Source organism: Orcinus orca, chromosome 10 (genome assembly GCF_937001465.1).
Source record: "Orcinus orca chromosome 10, mOrcOrc1.1, whole genome shotgun sequence".
NCBI classification, from domain to species: Eukaryota; Metazoa; Chordata; class Mammalia; order Artiodactyla; family Delphinidae; genus Orcinus; species Orcinus orca.
The window spans coordinates 78,681,162-78,709,010 of NC_064568.1; the positions used below are offsets into that span (position 1 = coordinate 78,681,162).

Here is a 27,849-nt window from a genome sequence, read left to right on the forward strand (position 1 = left end):
GGGAGCGCTCCCGATGACGTTGGGGACGTGGCTAGATGCCCGCCTCTCTCCACAAGCGTTTCCGGTTTCTACTGGTTCCCTTCCGGGTCTCCGCGGCTGTGGAAGGTTTTGGCGCGAATTTCTCTGAGCGCGGCACCTGGAAGGATTCAAGAGGCGTCTTTGGTGAGTAGTGAAAGCGCTTTCCCTGACGGTGGCTCCAGTTTGGGGATGAGTTTTGTGTCCGGCGCGTTGGTGGCAAACTCGGCGACTCGTGTTTGAGGAGCTTGAGGTGGTTTTCAAAGAGCAGGGAGATCCGAACAGGTGTGCCCTTCGGAGCCAGCGATTGAAAAAGTGGTATTTGATTCTCAAGGAGGGAGTGAAGCCACTCATGGTTCCTCCCCCCTTTCCCCGAATCATTTTAATCCTTGTTCTCCCTCCTTAACCTCTCCCGCAGTGAGTCGTGGGGCGAAGTGCAGTCTTAGTGATGAGTGCCTTTGAGCCTCAAGGAAGCTGCGTCGGCAGCGTTCGCTACCCCGAGGCCTCATTTGTCAAGAGGTAAACATTGTGTATTTGCAGTTTTGCCAGACGTTGTGCCCATACAGAGGTCTAGCTTGGTGGCTTCCACGAGTTTCAGCACGCTGGCAAAGAAAACAAGACAACCTAGAATATTTCCCTGTTTCCTACAGAGTAAAAAATACATTCTTTACTGCAGTATATAGTCTGGCTGCAAACTACAGTTCCAGTCTTTTTTTCTGTCCATTCCTCCCGTACACGTCAAAGCCTCTCTGAATTTTTTCTGTCCCTGAACAGACCAGTCTCTTTTGAAGTGTCCTGCCAACGGGCTTTTTTTCTCTCAAAATCTTTACTCCCCTTCCTTCTGGCTAAATATTTCAAAATGTAATTCAAATATTACTTTTGTCTCTGAATTCTGTATGTCCCCCCCCAATACCCACACCAATTTGAGATATTCACTCATTTGTCTCGTAACATTTGTCGCATTGTGTATAATTGAATATACATAGGAATTGTTTTCATATGTTTCTAGCTACTACCACTAGCCTGTGGTTTCCTGTGGATCCAAAACAGGCCAAAGTTTACTCTTCCTTTTTGTATATGCTACAACTAGCCCAATGGTAACAGTAGATTATTTTATTTATTGAGTTCTTACTATGTCCCAAGTTCTAGGCACTTTATGTATTCTGTACAACCTTTTAGCTTTACAAAGCCTTTGATATTGATACTTCTAGCCGTGGGGAAAGTGAGCAAATTTAGTTCCCCAAGGCTATACAGCTAGTTAAATGACAGAGCTGGGATTTGGAACCTGGACAATTTGTCCTCATCCCCGGCTGGCTCTTGGCAGTGGTTCTCAACCTCGGGCAGTTTTGCACCAGCGGATATTTGATAACGTCTGGAGACAATTTTGGTTGTCACAACTTGGAGGAGTGGGAGGGGCTCCTGGCATCTAGTGGGTAGAGATCAAGAATGTAGCTAAACATCCCACAGTGCCTAGGGCAGCCCCCATAACAAAGAACTATCCCATGCAAAATGTTAATAGTGCTGAGGTGGAGGAACTTTCGGCACTATGGCTAATTACCTCAAGTAGGTATCAGTGAAAACAGAGCTTTTCAGACTGTCTGTGGTAAAGGACCAATTTTTTTTTTTAATTTTTAATCAGTCACAACTGATACTTTTGTAAAATACAATTTTTAAAAAACTGAATACTAGCCAAACCCATGAATGAGCCCTAATGTAAACCATAGACTTTGGGTGATAGGATGTGTCAATGTCGGTTCAGGGACTGTGGCAAATGCACTGCTCTGGTATGGAATGTTGATAGTAGGGAAGGGGGGGTATGCTCGAATTTTGTACTTTCTGCTGAATTTTTCTGTTAACGTAGAACTTCTCTAAAAAAGAAAGTCTTTTTTTTATGAATTATTAGAAAAATTAAACAAAAAGAAAAAACAAAGCCAGTTATTTTTTGGCCAGATCTAACATACATAAAATTGTTGTCAAATTGCCATAAAAGTTTCTAAATGAATACTTTTAATGTCTGTACTTTAAAAGACTGTAACAAACAGTTTGTAAATCAAATTTGGAGTAGCACTGAATTACATGTTACTGAATAAAGAATATCAAGAAAAACGATGAACAAAACCAAGCTATAAATAAGTGCCAAATGAAAGAGACCGTAAGAGCCCACAGACTTTTAGAGAGCGTCGAGGTGGAGTAGTTAGGAAGGCTTTCAGGTGCAGGTGGCTCATGATCTGGGAGGAGGTTGGGCACAGACAGGAGAGAGCAGCTCGGGTAGAGTATGTACACTACTCAAAGTGTGTTCCGGAAATCCAGTCTATCTGGAGAGGGAGATGCAGTTGAGGAGTAGCGGGAGAGAAGTATGGAAAGCTTGGCAGGTCTAGATTGTTAAGGACTATAAATGTTATGGTAAAGAGTTTGGATGTTATAAGGTAGGTATTACGGAAGGATTTTTCTTTTTTAATTAAAAAAAATTACCTATCTTGTTCCAAAATTTGGGATTGGAAACAACTTGGTAGGGTTGTTTCCACGCAGTGTCAGCTGCAGTGTATTGGCTCAGGTACATGCGCAAGGCTGGCAATCGTTGGTGTTAGTTATTGGTTGGGAGTTCAGCTGGGGCTTTTGCCTGGGTCTTTAGTTCCTCTCCGTGTTGGCCTTCCTCATAGAGTGCTAGCTGGGTTTCAAGAGCAAATATTCCAAGCAAGGGGAAGTTGCAGCTGCTAGTCTCTTCATATTTGGGCCAGGAAACTGGTACAGAATCATTTCCACCATATTCTACTGCTCAAACCGCTGCACAGTCTGTAAGATTTAAGACAAGGGGACATATACTTCATCTCTCAATAACAAGAGTGAGAAGGAATTTGCACCATTTTTACTCTCCTAAATGGAATGAGGACTAAATCTCAGCCTTCAATTGTTCTCTCACCTGGATGCTTTTCAGTGAACAACTGTACTGTACATGGCAGTCCTTCCAGGAGAGGTCCACAAGCAAAACTCTCATATGGATTGGTTTTTAAGTAGGGGAAGTATATGGCATGGATGTCAAGTTGAGAGAATTTGACATTTCAGGAATGCAACAGAGGAGACTGGGTGTAGAACAAGGTACCACATTGTTCAAAAGCAGGGTAAAGTGTATTTTAGCTTCCACTGCTTTTTGTAACTGATCTGACATGTAGTCTCCAAGTATGGTTTGTGATCTTCCAGTTAATTCTTTCTTTCCCACTATTTTTGTCTTACGGGAAAAAGAAAAGCTTGAACTTTTCCTTTTAAAATTTGAGAGAATAGATTTATCCAGAGTACCCACTTTATTGTTTGTCTCTAAATCTGCATGTATATTTAAATTGTAGTAATGTGATAAACTCTGAATTTTTAGAAAAGGAATGGTGACTGGTTTCTCTATATATCTAACTATATATGTCTAGAAAAATATGTATATATAATGTACACACCACACATACTTGTGTGTGTGTATGTGGGTTTGTGTTCACGTGTACTATACCAAACGTGTACGTAATTTCTTAGCTATCTGCTCTTTATGATCTAATGCAGCAGTATATATTTTATCCCTCTGTTTCTTTTAGCAGAAATGAGTTTGGTGATAAAGAACTATTAAATGGGGAAAAGGAATTATTCAAAATTTTGTCATTAACATTCTCATCCCCACTCCAGTGCCTGTTTTGTAATGTGTGAGAAGACAGAGTAATCAGTATACTTCTGTGCTTTTGTTAAAATGCACATAACCCAGTAAAAGTTAAAACTTAACTTTTTAATTCTTAATTCCTTATGAGTGAATTTACCACATGAATTTCTACAACGTAGATTCATGGTATAATCCTAAAAATTATCGTCTCCCATCTTTGACGTTAAGTTGAATGATAAATCCATTAAGCCTAAAATAAGAAGGCCTGAATGTTATTCTTTGAGTTGACATTATCTGTGACCAGAGTAAAATAACTTAGCACTATATATTTCCATTTTCTTGGATTTAAATATAGAGATAACGTTATTGTATGGGGGAGTATAAAGAGGTGTAAAAGTGTTTTTATATAAGATTTTTTATTGCCATACAAATGGAAGAAATTTTTAGGAATGAAATTGAATTAGATATCTTTACTCTAATGAGAACCAATGTTATTTGTTTTAAAATATATTTAAATGTTTTAAAAACACACAATACTATCCCAAAACTTTCTTTATGATTTTTTTTTTTACAGGCAAATTTGGAACATTTATACGTAGTCTTTTTAACAAAATGTTTTTAATAAAACAAGTCTTTAGTGTTCTTTTTATCTTTACAGACATTTTGAAGCACTGTTATAGTTGTTCTGTTTACATCAAGATGTCTAGCAAAGCAAATCCTTCTAAGAAAAGGTCTCAACATTTAAAAAGAAATCCAAAAAGAAAAATTGATAATGAAGAAGCGGAGTTTTCAGAGAAAGAGGTAATGAAATATCAAGTTTATCATTCAGGACTCTGATTAGAAGTATCTGTTCTATGTAAAGGAGTATGTGAAGACTAAAGGTCAGCTTTACTACAAATTATAGTAATTCATATTCCACATATATTGTTATATGGGAGCTGTTGCAACATGGGTTGTAAAAGTTCTCACATAAAAATTGTTTACCTCAATTTCTAAAGATATTGATCAGAGAATTCTTTAGGGAAGAAGTGCGATGGGGCATTGCTAAGGTGTTTAAATAGGAAGACTGGGAATATAGTATACAGATTCTATGGCATTCATATGTTAAAAGACAAGAGAATCTGTCAATTGATGGAGGAGATTTTTATTAACATAGAGAAAAATTAGTTTCGGAGGAATTAGCTTCTTCCTACCGTAAAAGAAATAATCAACATTTTTTCTCTATTTACCCTGTATTAGACAGTGCCTATATTTGTTTTTCAGGAAAAGTATATAACACTATTTCACAGGCAAGATGAGTATGATTTCTTTAAAACATTCTTTGACACCATATGAAATTCTATTATACTTTATCACCATTGTTCAGGAATTGCTTTAGTATATCCTCTGCTTGTGATAAATACACATCCTTTTTCATTAGAAGTAGCAATATACTTTTTTTCTGTCTTGCCACAAGATATATGAATTCTCTCCAACATACATGACAAATCTATTGCAATAGCAGTATCTTTTCGTCTAATGTTTAATTCTTTGTGCATGCACATGTGTTTTTCCCTCTAGGTTAGAAACACAGCGAAAAAAAATAAAAGTCATCCAAAACACCTGTCTTCTGAAGGTATTCCTTTTCTATGTCTTGTTTAACCTATCTTTCCCAAGCTATCTATATTTATGAAAAAATTCTCAGCATCTTGTTTATGAGTTCTGCATAAGCAAAAGACAGTAATAAACAGTTCATTCTTATTTTTGCAAGAATAAGTAGTACTGGCTGGTCAGTTCTTTTGGTCAACTGAAATTTTACTTACCACCTGTAGCAAAATACTGTGTAGGGCTCTAAGTTGAAAGGAGCAAGAGAAATTCAAAGTGTACCCCAGTCTGAATTATTACTGATTTGTGATATACAGACACACCTACTGACTTCTCTTTGAGACAAATATGCTTCTCTTTTGCCACCACTATTTAGATTAGATTGGAACCACTAAGTTTGTCTGGAGTAAATTAGTTTGGAATAGTCATCTTTACTTAAACATCACTTCAGCATGGAAGAATTTTCTACCTCTCCTCACCCTAGACCAAGTTAGGTCCTCCGGTTTTATACTTCCATAGTGCACTGGACTTTTTCTTTTGTAATGCTTTGCATACCTGAAATGTAATTATTTAATCTCCCTTCTCTCCAAAACTAATCTTCATGTGAGCCAATAGTGTACCTCCTTTGTTTATTTTTTTATTTTTTTAAATTTTTTTTGCGGTACGCGGGCCTCTCACTGTTGTGGCCTCTCCCGTTGTGGTGCACAGGCTCTGGACGCACAGGCTCAGCGGCCATGGCTCACAGGCCTAGCCGCTCTGCGGCATGTGGGATCTTCCCAGACCGGGGCACAAACCCTTGTCTCCTGCATCGGCAGGCGGACTCTCAACCACTGCGCCACCAGGGAAGCCCCTTTGTTTATTTTTTATAAGTAGAATAATATCAACAACCTAGTAGACACTGATTATCTGTTTGTGGTTTGGTTAATCTCGTTTGTTTCAGTTGCCATCCAACATTTGGCAGAAATCATTTTCTAGTCTTCTCAATGAAGCCCTTTAATTCAGGTCATTTCTGAGAACCAGACTTTCGTGTTGAATCCTAATAGTTGTAGCTTCGTTCTTTATTTAAGATTGTCTTGAGTTTGTATCCGCAATATCACTTAATAGTATTTTAGTTAACATAACAATAGCATATTCATATTCAACACCTGGCCTGTTATGGCTATGCAATAAAAAGGAAATTAAATAGTTTATACAGCTTCATAGTATTGGTTCTGATAATTCCATTAGCTCTTTTAGATAAATTTATATTTGAATCACTTTTAAGCTTTTTTTTTTTTTTTTTTTTTTTTTTTTGTGGTATGCGGGCCTCTCACTGTTGTGGCCTCTCCCGTTTTGGAGCACAGGCTCCGGACGCGCAGGCTCAGCGGCCATGGCTCACGGGCGCAGCCGCTCCGTGTTATGTGGGATCTTCCCGGACCGGGGCACGAACCCACGTCCCCTGCATCGGCAGGCGGACGCTCAACCACTGCGCCACCAGGGAAGCCCTGAATCACTTTTTAAGTAAAAACATACAAACTTCTAGAAAAACCAGAGTTTCTTCTTTCACCGGTGACAGGACAAGCAAAGCATGCTAATCTAAAACAGGTAAAGATCGCAACCCACAAGAGAAAAACCTGGCAACCTCTTTCGAAGAGTAGCAGAGAACATTTGCAAACTATGATGGAATCAGTAATAATGTGAGTATGAAATTTTATTCCATTTCACTCTTTTTATTTCTGCTTATTTGATTTCCTATAGACAGTATCCTTTTAAATGTTATTATCTACTTTATGGTGATAGGGTGTTTTTCTCTTTTGCAAGAAGATTTATTTAATGTCTTTTGATGGCCTTAGCATTCAGCAAAAATATCTTTATTAATTTCAGAAACTTGGAATTTCATCAGTGGAATAAAATTGAAATCTTTGCTTGATCTGCTATCTACAACTTTTTCTGGTGAGGGATACTTTAGGAAGAAATTAGCTCAAATTAACACTTTATGTGGAAGCTAACATGCCAAAAGGAATACAGAGACAGGATTCTGCCATCAGGGAGCTGAAATCTATCAGAAGAGTCAGGCCTATAAATTAATTACAACAATATAATGTGATAAAAAAAACTTAGATTATTCCTCTGCTTTAAATGTATTTAACATAAAAGAAAAAGTGATTGATTCTGCCTGGCTAGTAAAAAGGGGTACTTGAAAGATATCAGAGAGAAAAAGTAAACAGATTATACTAGTTATGTTTCAAACTAATATTTATTCATTCCCTATTTTTTCTCTTCTAGAGCAATTTTGAGTAACAGTATTAGAGAAAATGAAAAAATTCAATATCATCTGAACTTCCTAAAGAAAAGGTAATACAGTTATGCAATTAAAAAATGATTGAAATATAATTGAAAGGTTAAATGATGATTTGTCAGGAATTTGCGGGGGTGACTTATTGCTAAGATTAGCCACTGTTAATAAAAGAACATTACAGGGCTTCCTTGGTGGCGCAGTGGTTAAGAATCTGCCTGCCAATGCAGGGGACACGGGTTTGAGCCCTGGTCCGGGAAGATCCCACATGCTGCGGAGCAACTAAGCCCATGCGCCGCAACTACTGAGCCTGTGCTCTAGAGCCCACGTGCCACAACTACTGAAGCCCGCGTGCCTAGAGCCAGTGCTCCACAACAAAAGAAGCCCCTGCTCACCACAACTAGAGAAAGCTGGCGTGCAGCAATGAAGACCCAACGCAGCCAAAAATAAATAAATAAAATAAATAAATTTATTTTAAAAAAAAGAACATTACAGCCCTTGGGAGTATGAGGGAAGGAAAAAGAGGATGACAGTATTTCAAACAAAAAAACAAAAATGATACTAATGGTACTCAAAAATAAAGTTATGTTTTTATTCTATCCGTAAGATTGCTGCAACTGTGTGAAACCCTGAAAGTCCCTCCCAAAAAGCAGCAAGATTTAACTCATGTGTCAAGTCTACTGAAAATGGAAAGGGCACAGCACAGAGCTAATGAAGAGGGTCTGGCATTATTGCAGGTATGAAGTTTGAACAGGGAGTTCTTCTTTAGAGGGGAAGGGGGAAAAGACCAAAAAGTTTTTTAAATTGTCATGATATTCTTCTAATAACAAATACTAGATCTTGGACCAGGTTTTTCATTAACTTTTATTTTTAACAAAGCAAAAACTTTGCCTGAACTTTGGGCCTCTAAAATTAAGACTATTTCTAATATATTTGTAATTAAGTAGCAGTCTTATTTTTTTCATCAGACTTTAAATATCAGATTATAGGAATTCATCACTAAATGCTGTAGCATTTCAAAACACATTATATTAGTTTTTCTGTCCTGTATCTGCTACTTTATTGGCAAGAAGAACACAATCATCATCATTACTGTTTTTATAATCATTATAGATAACATGTAATGAGGGCCTTCTATGTTCTAGTCACTGTTCAAAGCACTTTACAGTTATAGCCCTTAATGACTTAAAGAGACCTGTGCTATATTTCACATTTTACAAGTGTGCAAAAGAGACATATTGGCATTTCTAGCTGAACCTTAGAGTGCTCACAGTTATGATGCAAACCTATTAGTCCGATTTCAGGGCAAGTGATTCTTAATCATTATTCTGTAGAAGATAGTGGGAGATAATATTAGCTGTCATGATAAACTGCAGGCTTTTAATTAGTGGATACTTGAACAATTAAGAAAAGCAGCCTCGGGGGCTTATTAAATAATTATTAAAACTAAAACAGATTGGAGCATATATCCATTTGCCATTTTGAAGTAGTTTGTAGATATGGTCTTTGTTAGCAACTCAACTTTGTAAAGCAGTAAGTTTGTTAACCTTTGTTAGTAAATACGAGGTGGTGGTAGTTTAAGCAAGGAATGCATCCCTAACGATTTCTAATAACTCACCATTCACAAATAGGTCATTCCAGATTTTCCATATGATTGAGAATAACAATGAAAGGATTTATTTGTGAGCAACAGCTCTACATATATTCTAAATTTATAGAGTGGTATTTTTTAGTGGTTGCCTCACTTTCTTCATTGTATGCGATTGAATTTAACTTTCATCCCAATGTTACTACTTTGCAAGAGTACATTTTCAGTACTGACACTAGCTCCCCCAGTTAATGAACAGTTGGATAACATTAATATGGGTTATTTTTTAAATTTCAGCTTTGTCTAAGATATAATTGACAAAATTGTAAGATATTTAAAGTGTACATCATGGTTATTTGATATAACTATACATTGTGAAAGGATTTCCCCCATCTAGTTAATTTCCCTTGTCATCTCACTTTCTTTTTTTGTAAGACCATTTAAGTTCTACTCTGTTTCAATTATATAATACAGATTTCAGTTATGTAATATCAGTTATAGTCACCATGTTTTACATTAGATCCGCAAACCTTATTCATTTTAGCTGCAAGTTTGTATCCTTTACTAACTTCTCCCTATTTCCCCCACCCGCCCCCAGCACCTGGCAACCACTTCTGTACTCTCTGATTCTATGAGTTTGACTTTTTTTAAAGGTTATTTTAAAAGGTTTTAAAGTATAATAATGGTAAATGTTATTTTAATATTTGCATAAAGTACTAAATCAGAGATAGTAAATAGTCTTTAATCAGAGACAGTAAATGATAGTGTGATTTTTGTAACGCTGGGAGGCATTTGTCTTTTACACCTAAAACTGGATCTCCGTGTGCCAAAAGCATAAATAGACTTAAATGGAAAAAACTGTTTTTCTATACTCGCAACACTTCTGACACTAAATTTGTGGGGTTTTCATACCAAGCAATTCCCCACTTCTCTGTGGAAACCAACTGGGTGTCCTACAATTCAATTCTAACACTAACTACCTGGAGTTAGCACAGACCCCACAGGTTAAGGGCTCAGTCCCACAGAACTGCCCCCACTTCAGATGCCAGTGCAAGGCCAAGCGTCCTGTACTTCTGACCAACCAAGTATAAATCGGGGCTTCCCATGACCTCCTCCTCCGGTTTGATAATTTGCTAGAACAGCTCACAGAACTCAGGAAAGCACTTTATTTACTATTACAGGTTTATTATCAAGGATACAACTCAGGAACAGCCAGAGGGAAGAGATGCATAGGGCAAGGTATATGGGAAGGGGCACGGAACTCCCATGCCTGTTCAAGCACCTCCATGTGTTCACCAATCTAGAAGCTGTCTGAATCCAGTAATTTAGAGTTTTTATGGAAGCCTCAGCGTGTAGGCATATCTATTATTAACTAAATCTCCAGGCCCTCTCCCCTTCTCAGAGATCAAGGATCCAGGCTGAATGTTCCAGCCCTCTGATCACAGGATTTAGGTTGCTCGGCAACCAGCCTTCATCCTCTGTGAGTTATTCATTAGCATAAATTCAGGTATGGTTGAAAGGGGCTTATTATGAATCACAAAAAGTGTTCCTCCCACTTCTGTCATTCAGAAAATGCCAAGGATTTGGAAGCTCTGTGCCAGGAATCAGGGATGAAAATCAAAGGTATATTTCTTATAACATCACAACAGTCTAATGTTTGCTCGACAGTCAGTTACTCAGTTGAAGCACTGTTGGCATTTTGGGCATAAGAGTTCTTCATTGGCATAAGAGTCTTTGAACTAGGAGTTTGTAGGTTTTATCTGTCCAATGTGCCTTACTTAGAATGGCTTTTTCGTACTGCAGCCTAGAGTTACTGCTGGTGATGACCTTCCAAAACCTGTATCAGTAAGAGAAGTTGTGTTCATGCAACAAGGACACATTCATTGAACTCTCACTGCTGGTGCTAGGGAAAGGCAGTGGTGAACAAAGTCTTTTAGAGATACCGAGAAGATGGTATAGGACCTGCTGGGGCATAGTTTTTTTTGTTTGGTTTTTAATTCATTTAATTAATTAATTAATTAATTTTTTACTTTTGGCTGCATTGGGTCTTCATTGCTGTGTGCCGGCTCTCTCTAGTTGCAGTGAGCGGGGGCTACTCTTCGTTGCAGTGCGCGGGCTTCTCATTATGGTGGCTTCTTTTGTTGCAGAGCATGGACTCTAGGTGTGCGGGCTTCAGTAGTTGTGGCACGCAGGCTCAGTAGTTGTGGTTCACAGGCTCTAGAGCACAGGCTCAGTAGTTGTGGCACACGGGCTTAGTTGCTCCGCGGCATGTGGGATCTTCCCGGACCAGGGCTGGAACCCGTGTCCCCTGCATTGGCAGGCAGATTCTTAACCACTGCACCACCAGGGAAGCCCTGGGGCATAGTTTTTAATCTCTCTGGATCTCACAACCAGAGTTAACATAAGAAAATACTAGAAGAAGGACAAAAAGTAACATTTCTACAGACAACAAAAGCATGCCAAAAATGTGTGTTCACAAAACAGATGAATGCTAACCTAATTTCCCAAGTGAGCTGAAAGAAATTTAGAAAAAGAATAGAAGGTATGAAAAAAGTCATAAATATTAGAAATAATAAAAAATGAAGCTATGGAATTCAGGAAAGAATTAGAGCTAAAGGAAAAAAAACTTTTAGTAATGCAGACTAAATTAGAAGGAGCAATAAGCAAATGAACAGAACAAATAATACTTAAATAAAAGGTAAAGTAAGGAGAAAATTTTAAGACTCAAAAAGAAAGAATGACATTTTTTTAAGGTATTGAGAAAAAGTGACAAATATAAAAGTTTGGCAAAAAAGACACAGCATGGGTATGGTATGAATACCCAAAGAAGATAACCAAAGCAATGGAACAAAATTAATTTTTTTAATTATACTGAAAAATTTTAGTTCTTATTACATTAACCCTTTCCTTTATTCAGTGCTATTATTCATTCCCTTCTGTAGTGTGTTGAATGGTGGCCCACCAAAAGATATGTCTAAGTCCTAATGCCTGGAACCCATGAATGTGACCTTATTTGGTTTAATAAGTGTAGCTCACAGACCCAAAGTCTTGGGTACTCAGGGATTAGCACACTATTCCTATAAGGGCCAGGTGATAAACATTTTACTCTTTGTGAGCCATGTATGGTCTTTGTTGCATAGTCTTGTTTTGTTTTTTAACCATCCTTTAGAAATGTAAAAACCATTCATAGCTCTTGGACTGATCAAAAACAGCCTATGGGCAGTTGCAGACCTCTGCAGCTACCTTTTTTAATGGTTACTAGAAGCCATAATATATTTGTTGAGGAAAATTACTGTAGTTGACGGTAAAAATTCAGCTTCCAGTATTTGGAGAATGATGTAGATGTAAGTATCAGCCATATCGCTCCGCAGGATTTAAGAGTTATTATTTCTGTATGACTTCTGTGTGGCTTCTTTACTTGTTCCCTGATCTCCAGGGGCAGTGCTATCCTTGGCTGTTGCTAGGACTAGATTTGAAAGCAGTGCAGTACTTAATACCATTTAGAAACCTGGAAGCTGGCTAACTCTATGTGTGGCCTGCAATCCGTACACCCCTGATATCATTATACTCATTTCATTCATTTCTTATTTTCTCTTTGTTTTCCCCCATAAGATATATATATTTTTTTTAGGTGGGAAACTGCCACTCATTTTCTATTACTATCTCTGCCCTAATGTTCAGCATTTCTTTCTTTTGGCAAATGTAAATAGCACTCAGATGTTCCTAAATTAAAGTTAGAGTTTCTCTGCTGTTACATACCGCTTAAGGAATGCTCCTGTACCTGTTGCCATCAGTCCTTGGGCTCTGCTAGATTCACACAGGTCTTCCAGGATATCTGATGCCCGCAGTTTTGGTAAGTTTTTGAGGAAAGCGTCACATACATCTTTGTTCCATTGGTAAATCAATTTCTAAGGAGTCTGTTTTCTGAAAGAAAAATTATCAGTTTCTTCCAGAAGTGTTTCAATATATAAGGTGTTTTTAAAATATGTATGTATATATTAATAGCTGTTTGGGTTTCATTTAATAGTATATTTAATTTAAAATATTAGCTTTCTCTCTCTGATGCAGGAAGAAACAGATAAAATGGTGGAGACCGTAGAGTCAATGACTGGGGATATTCACAGCCTAAAGAACAAAGTTCATGTTCTGAGAAGTGAGGTAGAAGAAGAGGAAAGGAAGGTAAAACAGGTAATTGTTTAAAAAAAAGTATCGCTAGAATCTGGATATAATTTTTCATGATTAGATTCTACCCAGACAGCTTTTGAGTGTAATAAGAGAAGTCAGCCTTTTGAAATAATCTAGCTTTATGAAATAATCTGTAGCTTTCTTTTTCTACTTTAGATGTTTCAAATAGATAGTGAGGTACTCTCTCTTCCCGAACTTTCTCAGAAGAGTCTCAAAGCACCCATACTTCAGGTAAGTACCAATTTACCATATTAACTGCATCACCAGTTACGAATTGTATATATGTATAATCGTTATACATATAAGTGTATAAGTATAATCATTCTTGTCAATAGCGGTATAGCATTCCATTGTATGGATGTGCCATAATGTAGTAATTTGTGAAAATGATGGAAATAAATAATTTTTGCTACTACAGGTAATACTAGGAACATCCTTGCACATATATCTTTACACATTTGTGCAGTCATGGCTGTAGGACGGGTTTCTGGAAGCAGATCCTGACAGCTGCTTTTGTTTGTGCTTCTGATAATGGCATGTGCAGCTTTTCCTAAGACAGTTCTGTGTCCACATTTGTGCAGTCACGGCTGTAGGAGGGGTTTCTGAAAGCAAATCCTGACAGCTGCTTTTGTTTGTGCTTCTGATAATGGCGCGTGCAACTTTTCCTAAGACAGTACTGTGTCCCATTTGGGTGTACACAGCACAATGCTAACTTACCTTTGCAAAGGACTCCCATAGGTATTATAGTGTAAGTGTTTACAGTGGTAGAAAGGCTTTACGTTTCCCCAGAAAGTAACAAAATTTTCCTGTCTCAAATCTACCTAGGGTGAGAGGAATGGGAATGGGCAGAGGGAAAACAGAATACCATAGATTTAAAAGTAGAATGGCAGTGAGTTGATGATAATTGAAACTGAGTGAAGATTATATGAGGTTTATTATACCATTCTCTCTAAATAACATACATATAACATTTTTCATAATGAAAGGTTAAAAACTAATTATATGGGTAAAGGTGGTCAAAAGGTACACACTTCCAGTTATTTATAAATAAGTCATGGGGATGTAATGGACAGAATGGTGACTAGAGTTAATACTGTATTGTATATTTGGAAGTTGCTAAGAGAGTAGATCTAAAAGTTCTCATCACAAGGAAGAAAAAGCTTGTAACTGTGTTTGGTGATAGATGTTAACTAGACTGACTGTGGTGATCATTTTGCAGTGTATACAAATGTCAAATCATTATGCCGTCTGCCTGAAGCTAATATAATGTTAATATTGATTATCAAAAAAATAAAATTTAAAAAATGAATTATTGTCATGCTCACAGAAAGAAATTTTGATGCTAATTCCAAACCAGAACGCTCTTCTGAAGGACTTAGATGTTCTCCATAATTCACCCCAGATGAAAAACATGTTAACTTTCATTGAAGAAGTCTATAAAAGACTGGATGCCTCTTAAAGAGTTTATTGTTTTGTTTTGTTTGTAGATTGTTCCATATGAATTTAATGTTTACGAATTTGTAAAAATGTTATTCTACGTGATATTGCCGGGGCTGAGGCTTCTTCAGGATTCTCGTAATATGCACTTTAAAATTAACCTCTATAAATCTACCATTAACCTGTATACATCTAATGTAGGCCTTGAAAACTGTTTTTATCAATTCCTACATCTAGGAACTCACATTTATGTTGCTGTATTTCCAGTTATTTGCCTTAAACCCTAAAATGAGAACAGCCACAATCTGATGGTTTATAATGGCTGAATAGAGTTCATTTATTGGTTAGTGCAGAGGAAATATGATACTGTGACTTAACATATGTAAAGTGTTTATAGTGCCTAGCACATAAACATGTAAGTGTTTGGTATCAGTATTGTTTTTTAGCTGATGACTTGCATTTTCTGTCTGGTCATGTGGAACTCTAGAAGTCCCCAAATGCCTTTGCTCTTTTATGTAACTCCCTAGACTTTTTGTGGCATAATTAATATCTGCCAGGTGTCTTTAACTTTAGAGGTAGCATGAACATTTTATTTCTTTGGTTAGGTTAGTGAATAGATGTTGAATATTTATTTTCTACTCTCATCAGAGCATACCTTTATTTCATAAAATTGTTAAAAACGAACCCAAGTTCATTTATTCCCTTAAAATAAACACCAACCAAAAAAAAATCCCTTCTTTCTAAATCTTTTCTCATTGCGATAATAAGCATATACACGTGAAGAAATTATCACTTAAATATATTAAAAATCATTTTTAACCAACCACAGTATATTGTCTGGGTTGCTTTTATCTGTTTATAAAATAAAATAACTGTAAATTAATTACTTTTCTGTCTAACCTAGAATGTTTTGTCAGTTAATTTAGAGGGTGCTATAATTTTGTTAATGCCCTCCAGGCTGAGACCACCAGGAAGACAGCTTCAGTTAAATAAGTTGGATTTAGTGCTCACTGCAGTGAGGGAGACCACACGTCATGGGGAACCCTGGGCAGCTCAGCAAAAGCGTCAAAAAAAAGATCTTAGGAAATAATGGTCAAAAAGGACCTTAATGGATCTTAAGGGAAATAAAGTCTTCGAGAAAGGAAACCTATAGTGCAGCATTTAAAGAGAACATTACAGTATATACTTTGGACTGTCTGCTACATGCCAGGCAAAGCAACTAAAGGAAAAAGGTTTCACAACATGTCTTAAAACTTAAAAACCCTTGTGTTTTTAGACTGGCAAGTAGAGCCCCAAATCACTTTTATCATTAACCATGACATTTATAATCGCTTTTGGTGGGGATGAAGGAGTTACATTAAGTCTGCTGTTTCCCTCAGAACATCTGTTTAACAGCTGATTGAAAGTCAACAGGAATATCACTGTTGCTGAGGGGTAGTTCTCTACCATGCATAAACTGGTCATACTACCCTCTTGTAGCTTTGAAAAGTACATGATCTAATTTTGAGAGACGTACAGTATCTTCTGGCAGGTAGCAGGCAACATACACAATATTTTCTTCAAAGGTTGAATTGTGGTATACTCTTTGTGAAGAATTTAAGAGTTAATTACAGACCCAAATAAAATTGAAATTCAACTGCAAAAGGTCCCAGTAATTCAGATGGTCATCTTATGTAGTATCCTCGTCTGTCTAAATTCTCATATACACAGGCCATGCCAACTATCATACACCTTCTCTCCAGTGACTGATAAGTGCCCATGCCAGAAACTTTAAATTCTAAAAGATAAATATTTTGGAATGGAGCCTATATGGTGTAAAAATGTGGCTTGTAATAAAGATAGAATATCAAATAAAATGTAGAGAAAATAAATTATTCAATAAATGGTCTTGAGACAGCTAGCAAACCAACCGCACTGGGGATGGCGGTGGAGGGTGGTGGTAAATATTCCTACTTTATGACAGAATAGATTCAAAATAAATAAAATTAAATAGAAAAATAGAAACTGAATAGAATTTATGAATAAATAACTGATGTCAGTGTAGATAAAGCCCGACAGTCATACTTGTTTTGTAGTACTTCACTTTATTGCATTTCGCAGATGCTGTGTTTTTTACATACTGAAGGTTTGTGGCCACCCTGTTTTGAGCAAGTCTATTGATGCCATTTTTCCAACACCATTATTTTTTAATTAAGGTATATACGTTTTTTAAGATATAATACTGTTGTACACTTAGTAGACTACAGTACAATGTACACGAAACTTTCATATTCACTGTGAAGCCAAAAAATTGTTGCAAGATTTGCTTTATTGTGGTGGTCTGGAACTGAACCTGCGGTATCTCTGAGGTATGCCTGTATTATTCATATAAACAGAGACAAAACCATAAAGAAAAAAAATTAATAGATCATTACATAAAACTGAACTTTTTAAAATAAAAATTAAAAAACCAAGCCAAAGACACAGCACAGACTGAAAAATATCTGTAGCATATATAAAACAAAAATAATATCTTTATTCATAAAGAGCTCTAAAATACCAGTAAAAAATAGATTAAATACCAATAGGAAAATGGACAATTCTCAGAAGAAAATACATAAATGGCCAGTAAGTACTTGAAAGATTTTCAACCTTAAAATAATCATGTAAATGCAAATTAAAACAGCAAAACTTTTTCACCTATCAGATTGGAAAAGATTGAAAAAGGCTGAAAGGGAAAGTCGCTGAACATACAGGAAAATGGGTCCCCAATAATGCTGCTGAAGGAAGGAGGGAAAATGTTGTAATTTGGGGGGGGAAGGCAGCCTGTACAGATGTTACAGAAACACAGTTTACTGTCAGTCATTTAAAATTATTATTTTATATGGGTTCTAACCATTCTCCAGCTTTCCGTTGGGCATATGTTTAACAAACAGGTTTTGCTTAAATATGAGACACCTGCCCAGCAACCTAAAATTAAGGGATTTACTTTCTTTCATTTGGACAGAATTTCTTGGCATTCTCTATTTACCAGAAATAAATGCAGGTGCACCTGTCAACATTAATATTTGAATCATTTAGGTTGGCTTAGTTTCCAAACAGAAGTATCCTAAATCCTCTCAGGTTTCATTCATTGTCAAGAAATTCAGCTTTAAGGAAGAGAGAGGAAAGAAGGAAAGCAAAAGCAGAGAGAAATTCAAATTTCCCATTTGTGCTTTATTCTGTCCTAAGTGACTGATACATTTTTCTGTTCTAACTAGTTTTCTCATTAAGAGTTGCTACCCTTGAATGTATTTCTCCCCACTTAACCACCACACAACCACTTTCTCTTGCCTTAGGTGTTTGTCTCCTTATTAAAGTGACAGCTGTTTGTAGCAACCATATCCAAAGACTGGTTATACTTGTTAAAATTGAACAAAGAGGAAGATGAAGGAGGGACGTTTTCCAAATACAATAAAACTACCATAGAGTACTTTTTTTACATAGACTTTATTCCTTTTTTAACTAACAGAAACAAATGTGCCTTAGCCAGTTTTACCCATTTCCACCCCCAAGGAGGTCCTTAAAATTAAGGTAAGTTTTCAAATGGAATGACAGTGCTGTATAACAAAAATAACAATGGTTAAAATGGCTGATATTTATTGATATGTGCTATATGCCAGGCACTATTCTAAGCCCATTACATGTACACATGCATTTATACCAATGTTTAATCCTAATAACAACCCTATGGGGATTAAACTTCATAGCAAATCACTGTTATTCCCATCCTGCATAATCAGAGACAAAGGAAGCTAAGTAACTTTGTTTTAAGATCACTCAAATAGTAAGTGGTGATAGAGCTAGGAAGTAAAAAAGGTCAGGCTGTTTGTCCTTTAGAGTTTTAGAGTTTCCCACAGTCTGTTTACTGTCCTGTCCCTGAGATGTTGTTTTAAATTTTCCTCGATCCCCAGTGAGGCTTTTTAAAATCAGATTTATTTCTGCATAGGAAGTTAGACAGTTTGTCTGTTTCTTTTTAATAAATTTTTAAAATTTTTATTTATTTTTGGCTGTGTTGGGTCTTCGTTGCTGCATGCGGGCTTTCTCTAGTTGCGGCGAGCAAGTCTACTCTTTGTTGTGCATGGGCTTCTCATTGTGGTGGCTTCTCTTGTTGTGGAGCACGGGCTCTAGGCACAGGGGCTTCAGTAGTTGCAGCACGCGGGCTGCAGTAGTTGTGGCACGTGGGCTCAGTAGTTGTGGCTCGCGGGCTCTAGAGCACAGGCTCAGTAGCTGTGGTGCACGGGCTTAGTTACTCCGCGGCATGTGGGATCTTCCCGGACCAGGGCTCGAACCCGCATTGGGAGGCGGATTCTTATTAACTGCACCACCGTGGAAGTCCCACAGTTTGTCTTTAACACCTACATCATTACCCAAATTTGGACACCTTATTTTGGATATCTGCCCTTCACATACAAGGTCATAGTCTCCACTGTCACTCCTGAAACACATGTGTTAGTGTTTTTATTTGCAGTGACATTTCTGCCTGAGGCTTCTTTGACTTTGTTTTGAAGTTTATTTTCAAGAATTAAATGAAAAAGCCTATTGAGCCCGTTATTGCTTGTATTTATTTATTCTTTCCCCCTGCTTAGTTGTTAGATGAGTGACCCAGTGCCAGAGCCCAGAGAATGCCTGGAATGTGAGCTAACACTGCAGAACCACTAATAGAAAGAAAACACAAAAGTGTTCTTTATAAAGAAGGACATAGTGAGAATGACATTACCAGGCTCTTAAGTGGGGATGGTCTTAGGACACTGATAATTTCAAGAGTGGAAGCAAATTCGGAAGCACAACCAGCCCCAGAGAGTTGCAACTAAGTAATCCATCTCAGTTCTCAGAAATTGCACCAATTTTTATCTTTTCTTTTTTTTTTCTTTTTTATCTTAATGTCATGGGTTTTTAAACCTTTTTCCAGACCTTTTAGGGAAAGGTCTGGAAGAGCTAGCATTTCTTAAGCATCTACGTATGCCTAGAATATTAAGAAATTTGTATTTCTTTTTCTGGTCATGGATGCATAAAGATAGAAATTCTATCCTAAAACGTTTATTTTTTACCAAGGAAACGATTAGGGGCCCAAGAATCTGGACTTGTTTAAGGCCCTCAGAGAGGGTGTCAGCAGTTTCAGGAGTTAATAAGATCAAGTCTGAGATCTGTTTTACAGAAAAATGAAATACTTGCCTCATCTATTCTGAGGACAATAACAAAGGGGCATAAAATTCGAAGGAAAGACTTAAATTTAATATAATGAGTGTTGTGTCCTATCCGAAATGAAACCCTAAAAGATGTTTATAAGTGGTGAGTGACAGATTCTAATTTATTGAAAATATTCTGGTATTTGCAAGGCACTATCTCGAGGATGATTTCTCAGTTTGAGTCGGTATAAAGAGAAGTAGTTGTTTGTGGTCCCGTGATACCGAGTTCGTATTTCTTCTCATGTCATTTTCTTCGAGAATGAGTTCTTCCGCACGACTAACCTACCTGTGTTGCTGATGCTTATCTACTCAACCGGACTTGGTCTTGGGGCGGCAATGAACGGTGTCATTGGTACATTGCCAACCTCATCTCCTGCTTCCCGAGTGTGTGTCCATGATGACAAGGGGAACCCCGTGTCTTGGTCTGTCACAGACCAGTTTGCTACCATGTGCCATGGCTAAACCCTGCCAGAGCATTGCAGGAAAGGTTACAGCCGGCTGGTGGCCCTCACGCTGGCCAGGAAGTTGCAAAGCCAGGGATTCCCCTCTCAGGGCAACATCCTGGATGACAACGTGTTCTCCATCAGCCTCCTAAACAGCATTCAAGCCGAGTTCTTGCCTGGTCGATTCTGTAGGCTTATTCTCACCCCTGCAGCTTTCTCTGGGCAAGTTCACCCCTAGCCCATTAGAACTCCAGGAATTTTCTTCCTTTTTCTGAACATACACATGCTCCTAGCTGTCAATGAGGGGAAAAATTAAAACTAGAATCAGGAGAACCTTAAATTTTTGAAAAGGACCAGAAGACAAGCAGGGTTAGGCTGGGAATGCCTAACTCTCCCTGTCTCAAGTTTCTAAAGTAATGACTATAGGGGTCAGAGACAGCTATGGGTAAAAACAGGATAATTATCTTCCTTTGCGATCCACTGTAGGAAGAAGGTTCTAAAGTCAGAGGGTCTTCGCAAAGGAGCAGAAATGACTGCATGAGAACAAGTGATTTAACACGGGAGCATGTGGCTACTGCTTCCTTATTGCTGCTTGGGCTTCTGCTCGGTGTTCTCATTACCACGTCAGTTCCCTACGACCCAAAATAATGCTCCCCTGTGCCTGCCACTGCTGTTTCCCCAAACGCTCTTCCTACCACCTGTGACTCAAGTTCTCTGTAGAATATTCTGCTTTTTTCCCTTTAATTACTGTCTCTCCACTTCTGCCTAGGACTCTAGCATATAGTTCTTCCCTAGAAATGTTTGAATGCAGTGGTTCTCACCTTTTAGTGCCCTTCAGAATCACCCGGAGGGCAGGTTGCAACACAGATGGCTGAGCCTCTCCCCACAGCCCCAGATTCAGTAAGTCCGAGGTCAGGCCTGAGAATTTGTACTGCTAACAAGCTTCCATTTCTCAGTTGCCTTGGATGGAGGAATGAAGATATGGGCATTTTAAAAGCTAGAAACAAAGGAACAACAACAAAAACAAATAAATCAATAAAAAAAATTTTTAAAAAGCTCGAAACAGACGATGTCAGCATAGGACTGGACATTGCCTATCACCTATTCCAGCCCCCTTGTTTATAATCTGCTTTCTCATGGGAAACTAAGATGCATATGTAGGTGTGAATCTGGATATGCAAATGCACATGTAAACATACATACACATATATTTACATTTATTTAATGTTTCTGTATGCATATGTACATACTCAGAGAATTTTGATAAGATAAACTTTAATTCTCTCATTACATATGAAGATTTATGGGCCAAAGAAAATAAATGACTTCTTTGAGATCATATAGATAATCAGTGCTAGAGGCGGAGCCAGAACAGTGTTATTTTGATTTCAACCTTTTTTTTCCCTAAGCCAAGTATCTTTTTCATAAAGGAAATTTAAATGATTACATTGATTAAATGATTATAATCTATACTCTTATTAGTCTTTTATCCTTATCAGAATTTTTGTTTTAATTTGGATTCCAATTGATTGTGTATGCATATCTTTCAAGGAAAATAAAGGAAGAGATAAACATCACAAGCTATGTTCTTCTATCTGCAATAAAAGCAGACACAAACACAATGGTTGGATTTATCTAGTCTGGATAAAGTTGACTTAGCCATATGGAAAATATTGGTTTCTTACCCCATGGAGGTCACAAACATCCCGACTACAAAGATTAGAGGAAATCTAAATTTTAGGTGTTTATTCTTAGAAAAGTAAACAAACTGGCTGAAGGAGAGCTTTGTTTTGATAAAAAAATATGATTCCTTGGGAGTGACAGTATGCTTAGGTCACCAGGAGCCAGTTGTTACCTAGAGACTTATCATTGGTGCCAGAGGGAAGAGGTCTAAGTAACTGGGGTCCATAAATCTCTCCGGAGAATGTGGTCTAGTTTCTGCCCCAGGGATTCTCATTATCTTTAGCATTGATAACTGAGGGTTACTCCCAGCTGGTACATGGCATCATTATTATAGCCCTGTGCCTTATTGTCTTACTACTAATAATGTGCCTACTGTTTACTTAACATTTAACTACATGCTGATAATTGTGCCAAATTTTATATATACTTTTGTGTGTGTGTGTGTGTGTGTGTGTGTGTGTGATTTATCTTATTGTGGGAATTCTGGCTGGGGGGTGGGTTATGACTCATCAAAGGTTATGCAAATTTTAAGCCGTGATCAGAGCCTGAGTTTGTCAGATTCTGAAGCCTGTACTTTGAATTATTATGCTAATTGGCCTCTCAGGCAGCTAGGAACTCTCTGAGGACTCAGTACAGGCAACATGCTCAACTCTGCAGAGATGTGTACTTGGCTCTGGGTGGATGCGGACTGGGTTTTGCAATTGTCTGCGTATTTAGTGAGCATGAATGTTCACCCTGCCTATAAGACTCACTGAGGGGAAATACAGAGGAAGAATGGAGATTTCAGTCTGCTCAAACTTTGGGAGCAGGACAAGGCAGGGCAGTTTCGGAGGACATTTAGACATCCTCTAGAATAGAATCTCATTTAATAACACAAGTTTTGTTTCTACTCATTTTGCATTTTTCATGACGAATTTTTGTTTGGTGATTTGAATTTTGAGAAAAAAACATGAAAGAACTCTAAATTAAATTTCTTTAAGTTGTCTGTGATAATACCTAAAGTTTTATATCCATTTTCCCTAATCTCAGTAAACACTAGGAGCAGAGAAAAAATAAAACTGAAAGTAAAACACAGCCGATGGAATAGCACAGCACCTACAACAAAGGTGATTTCTCCCTTCTAACCTGGGACGTTAGCATTAAAATTATTTTAGTTGGGGAAAATAAAAATAGTAAAAAAAAAAAAATGCAGATGGAGGGATTGTTGTGTCAGTATAGGTAACATTAACAGCCTAATTCTCTTTCCCCAAGTTTCTATTCACCCATGTTTCTCAATCTCTGATAGAAATCTTGGCTCCAGCTATTAAAACCCAGTTGCCGACAGCCCTTTGCTTTTTCTGATCTTACTGTACCTGAGCAATGAGGTGAAAGAGAGAAAGAAGCCACTCCCAGCCTCTCCCCTTTTCTTTACCCCCTCCAACCTCAGCAGTGCTGGTGGCATGTGTGTTCCAGCCCTGTTCCAATTTTGTTCACTTCTTTTTAAAATTATTTATTTATTATTTTTATTTATTTATTTGGCTGCGTCAGGTCTTCGTTGAGGCACAAGGGATCTTTGTTGAAGAGTGTGGGTTTTCTCTCTCTAGTTGTGGTGCGTGGACTCTGTAGTTTGCAGGCACGTGGGCTCTCGCTGAGGGGCACGGGGCTTAGTTGCCCCATGGCATGTGGGATCGTAGTTCCCTGACCAGGGATCAAACCTAAGTCCCCTGCATTGTAAGGCAGATTGTTTACCACTGGACCACCAGGGAAGTCCCTGTTCACTTCTTGAGTGAACTTTTGCTCACTCCCCCTTATTCTGGCTCTTGTGATTTTAAAAGTTACAAATAAAAATAGCTAACATCTGGGTATTCTTCTTCCTAATTGATGTGTGGCTTTCTCTCCCTGTAACAGATCTATGTGTTTCCAAGGCAAAATATACTCTAGGTTTTAAACACTGTTAAAAGACATTGCTTATAATCCAGTAAGACTGTCAGACTTTAGTTAATACCATGCAGTTACTGCAGTGAACACGAGATGTAAGTTTTAGTTCTAGATTATTTCCCAAAGAGAGCACTTGATATATTTCTAGTTGTCCCATTAGAATTTTTGCTTTTTTTTTTTGGCTGCGCTGTGCAGCTATGGTATCTTAGTTCCTGGACCAAGGATAGAACCCAGGCCCCAGCACTGAAAGTGCCGAGTTCTAACCACTGGACCACGAGGGAAGTCTCTCTGCTGCATTTTTGACTATTTCCTTTCATCAGATTCCTGAGACTAAGAACATGGAAAATAAATATGCAAAAATAACAATACAAATTTCAGGAAAAGAAAATAGGTTAAAAGGGGAGATTAACCCCACAAACATTAAAACATACTATAAAACCTATATAAAGTGTAGTAATGGTACATGATTGTGCAGAACAAAGGGGAAAAAAAGGTCCAGAAATAACAAGTACACAGGAAAGTTTAAAATAAGATCAAAGTGGCATCTCAAGTCTCTGGGGTAAAGATGGAATTTTAAATAAGCGGCAGTGAGACAAATGGATAGCAATCTGAAAAAAAGTAAAACTAAATTAAACTCATATTTCATACTTATACAAGAATAAACTCCAAATTGATCCAAGATATAAATAAATAAATAAAGCCTTTAAAAAGAAAAGAAGTCATACAAATACTAGAAGAAAACATTGGTTGGTTCCTTTATAATGTGGGTATAAGGAAAGGCTTTCCAAATTCAGAAGTAATAAATTAAGTTTGATAAATAAAATACATATGTATGTGTGCATGTGTGTGATTTCTCAGTGGCAAAAGATCTGGCGTCAAAATATAAATTACACACTAGGAGAAACTATTTGCAATTTATATCACAAATAGAGAACTATTTTCCATAAAATATAAAGAACCCTTAACACTGAGAGGAGAAAAAAAATTTACTCAAATCCAATAGAAAAATGGGCAAGAGACATGGTTAGTTCACAGAAAAACAAATAAAATGACCCTTAAACATATGAAAAGATGCTTAACTTCACTCAAAAAAAAAGTGTGATTAAACTGTCATGCAATACTTTTAAAAAATATTGAGAACCCAAGTTTGAAGCTGTAGAAAATAGGCATACTCATATACGGTAGTGGGAGTAGGAAAGTTCCAACTCCAGTGACGGGAATTCAGTACCATCTAATAAAATACATATGCATTTATACAAGCAATTCAACTTCCAGAAGTTTACCCTGAGGATTCCTCCACAAATATAAAACCAATGTTTGCACTGGGTTATTCACTCCAATATTATTTGTAATATCAAACTTTTAGAAACAACCTAAATTTCCATCCTTCAAAGTCCAGGTGAATGAATTACGACACATCTACACAGTGAAGCACTTATAGCAACAAGGAAGTTCTCTGTGATGTAATTTGAGGTAATTTCCATGATACGTTTTTAAGTGGGAAAAAAAAGCTACATGTACAAGAGTATGTAAGAAAGAATGAGAAAATTAGTGTATATCAAATAGATCTCTGCTAACCTTTCTTTTGCAAACAGAAACACAGGAAGATTAAACGAGAAACTATTTTTTAAGTGACCTATAAGTAGTGGAGTTAGGGATGGGAGTAAGACTTCCCCGAATATATATCCCTTTTATATTGTTTTGACTTTTGAACAATGTAGGAACCTGGGATTAAAAATAACATCTATTCTTTGGCTCTGTTGACTGAAAAGGGCTACAAGTAACAACACTCAATGATCATCCCTGATAGTCAGATCTTCATAAATACCTTTCAGGGAAAATAGAACTCTTGGAGAAAAGGCTGAAGAACAGGAAAAGGAAAGAAGAAAAGGAAAGAACACCTTGGGCAAGAAAGTAAGGAAATGCTCGAGACTAAATGTGGTCATGTTGGGAATTCCCTGGTGGTCCAGTGCTTAGGACTCCACGCTTTCACTGCCAAGGACCCGGGTTCAATTTAAAAAAAAAAAAAATTGGTCATGTCAAAAGAAAACAGAACTGGTACAACGAACTTCCTACTTGGCAAATTTGATACCATATATAACAGCATCGAAAATAACAATAATGTAGTGGATTATAACACCTGAATTTTTTTTAAAAATCCTTGAATCCACAATGATATGAAAATGAGGTGGTCTGGCAAACAAAAAATCTTCTTTACAGAAGAATACCTACTAAGGAATGTAGAAGGAATGGCAAATTAGAAAGTTGACATTTTGCAATCTCCAATTTAAGAATTAACTCAAGCAAGGATTATTATTAAATAATATTAAATAAAATTTATTTAATATTATTACTACTTACAAATTGTAAAGGGTAAAATGGACCTGTATAATGGAGATGACCGGTGGTCACCATCTTTACCAAGTGGTCAAACTTAGCATGAGCCGCAGTGGAAGAACCCAACATTGTGTGCCTTCTGATACAATGCAGTGAGAAGTGCAATATATCACCACATAGATTTCTGGCCAAGACTGCGTAACCTGAATCTAATCATAAGGGAAGAATCAGAATAATCCAAATTGTGGATGGAACATTCTATCAGATAATTGGCCTGAACTCTTCAAAAAAGTTAATATCAGGGGTGGGAAGAAAAGATGTGAGTGCTTCATTCTAGATTTTAGGAGACTAAGAAACTTAATCACCTGTGACTCATGAACCTTTATTGAATTCTGGATCAGAGGAACAAACTCTAAAACACACATTTTGTAGACCATTGGGAAAAATTTATTATGATACATTAAATGATACTATCAAATTAATGTAAATTTTCTTAAGTACGATATTGGTAATGTGGCATTTATTTTGTTAAGATGCATGCTGAAGTATTTAGCAGTAAAGTATGATATCTGTAACTTAATTTCAAATAATTCCTAGTAATGTCTATATAGTGTGTGTGTGTGTAAAGACAGAGAGTGATCAAATATGATAAAATATCAGTGAATCCAGGTGAACAACAGCTGTTTATTACACTCTTCTTTTAACTACTTTTACGTTTGAATCAAAATAAAACTAATGGTAGAAAGTGGCAGATTTTTACAGGCAGCTTAACCTATGTATAAATGACAAACACAGGTCACCACAAATTTAATGTAAAATATTGTATTTAAAGTATTATTTTATTCTCAGTTTTCCTTGACTCAAGAGTTCTTCTTTCTCTTTTCATTGGAAACTCCATGACTAATAATTACTGATAAATGTTGAATTTGTGATGTTTGACTCTGCTCAAAAACTTTAGACCCAGAGACATAGGAGACAATTTAGGTGAGCAATAGATGATGGAAACCTGAGAGGCAAAGAATGCAGAAGTAGAAACAGAGAGGTCTTAAAGGAGGAAAGAAAGAAGAAGCAGAGCTCCAAAGAAAAACACTGAAAGATAAACACAGTAGAAATAGAAAATTAATTATTTCAACAATGGTATCAGGCACTGGTCTAGGTACTGGAGATACAACAGTGATAGTTACATTGCGGTGAACAAAAGTTTTAAAAATCCCTGCCTTCATTTATTCTAGAGGAAATGGCATCAATATGTGGCAGGCGCTGTTCTAGAGGCTTTACACATATTAAATCATTTGTTCCCAACAACAACCCTATGGGATTGGTACTATTCTTACCCCCAGTTTTCAGATGGGTAAACTAAGGTAAGAAAAAGGTTAAGTAGGACGCCTAAAGTCGTTCAGCTAATATATGGCAAAGGTAGATATTAAATCCAGGGAGTTTGGCTCCATCACTCACGCTCTCAAATTCTGCACTATATCACAATAGAAAGGAAGGAAGGAACTGCATAAAAGACCAGAAAAAAAAAAAAAAAGGAGGAGAAAGTG

General features: G+C 37.2%; 1 protein-coding gene across 6 annotated transcripts in view; it reads left to right on the plus strand.

Moving 5' to 3' along the window:
• The first annotated feature begins 43 nt into the window (after positions 1-43).
• CENPQ (centromere protein Q) overlaps positions 44-27,849 on the plus strand; it is a 34,190-nt gene continuing 6,384 nt past the window's right edge. Inside the window, exons 1-9 of one of the 6 annotated variants that reach the window (XM_004267500.4) lie at positions 45-162; positions 4,308-4,450; positions 5,210-5,264; positions 6,789-6,909; positions 7,499-7,567; positions 8,116-8,245; positions 13,165-13,284; positions 13,438-13,512; positions 14,609-27,838. In XM_004267500.4, coding sequence (XP_004267548.1) covers positions 4,349-4,450; positions 5,210-5,264; positions 6,789-6,909; positions 7,499-7,567; positions 8,116-8,245; positions 13,165-13,284; positions 13,438-13,512; positions 14,609-14,740 — 804 coding nt within the window. In that variant the 5' untranslated portion in view covers positions 45-162; positions 4,308-4,348 and the 3' untranslated portion in view covers positions 14,741-27,838. Of the gene's footprint in view, positions 163-433; positions 535-4,307; positions 4,451-5,209; positions 5,265-6,788; positions 6,910-7,498; positions 7,568-8,115; positions 8,246-13,164; positions 13,285-13,437; positions 13,513-14,608; positions 27,839-27,849 lie in introns of those variants that run through there. The other 5 variants (XM_033423854.2, XM_033423858.2, XM_033423852.2 and 2 more) reach the window with 5 other exon arrangements.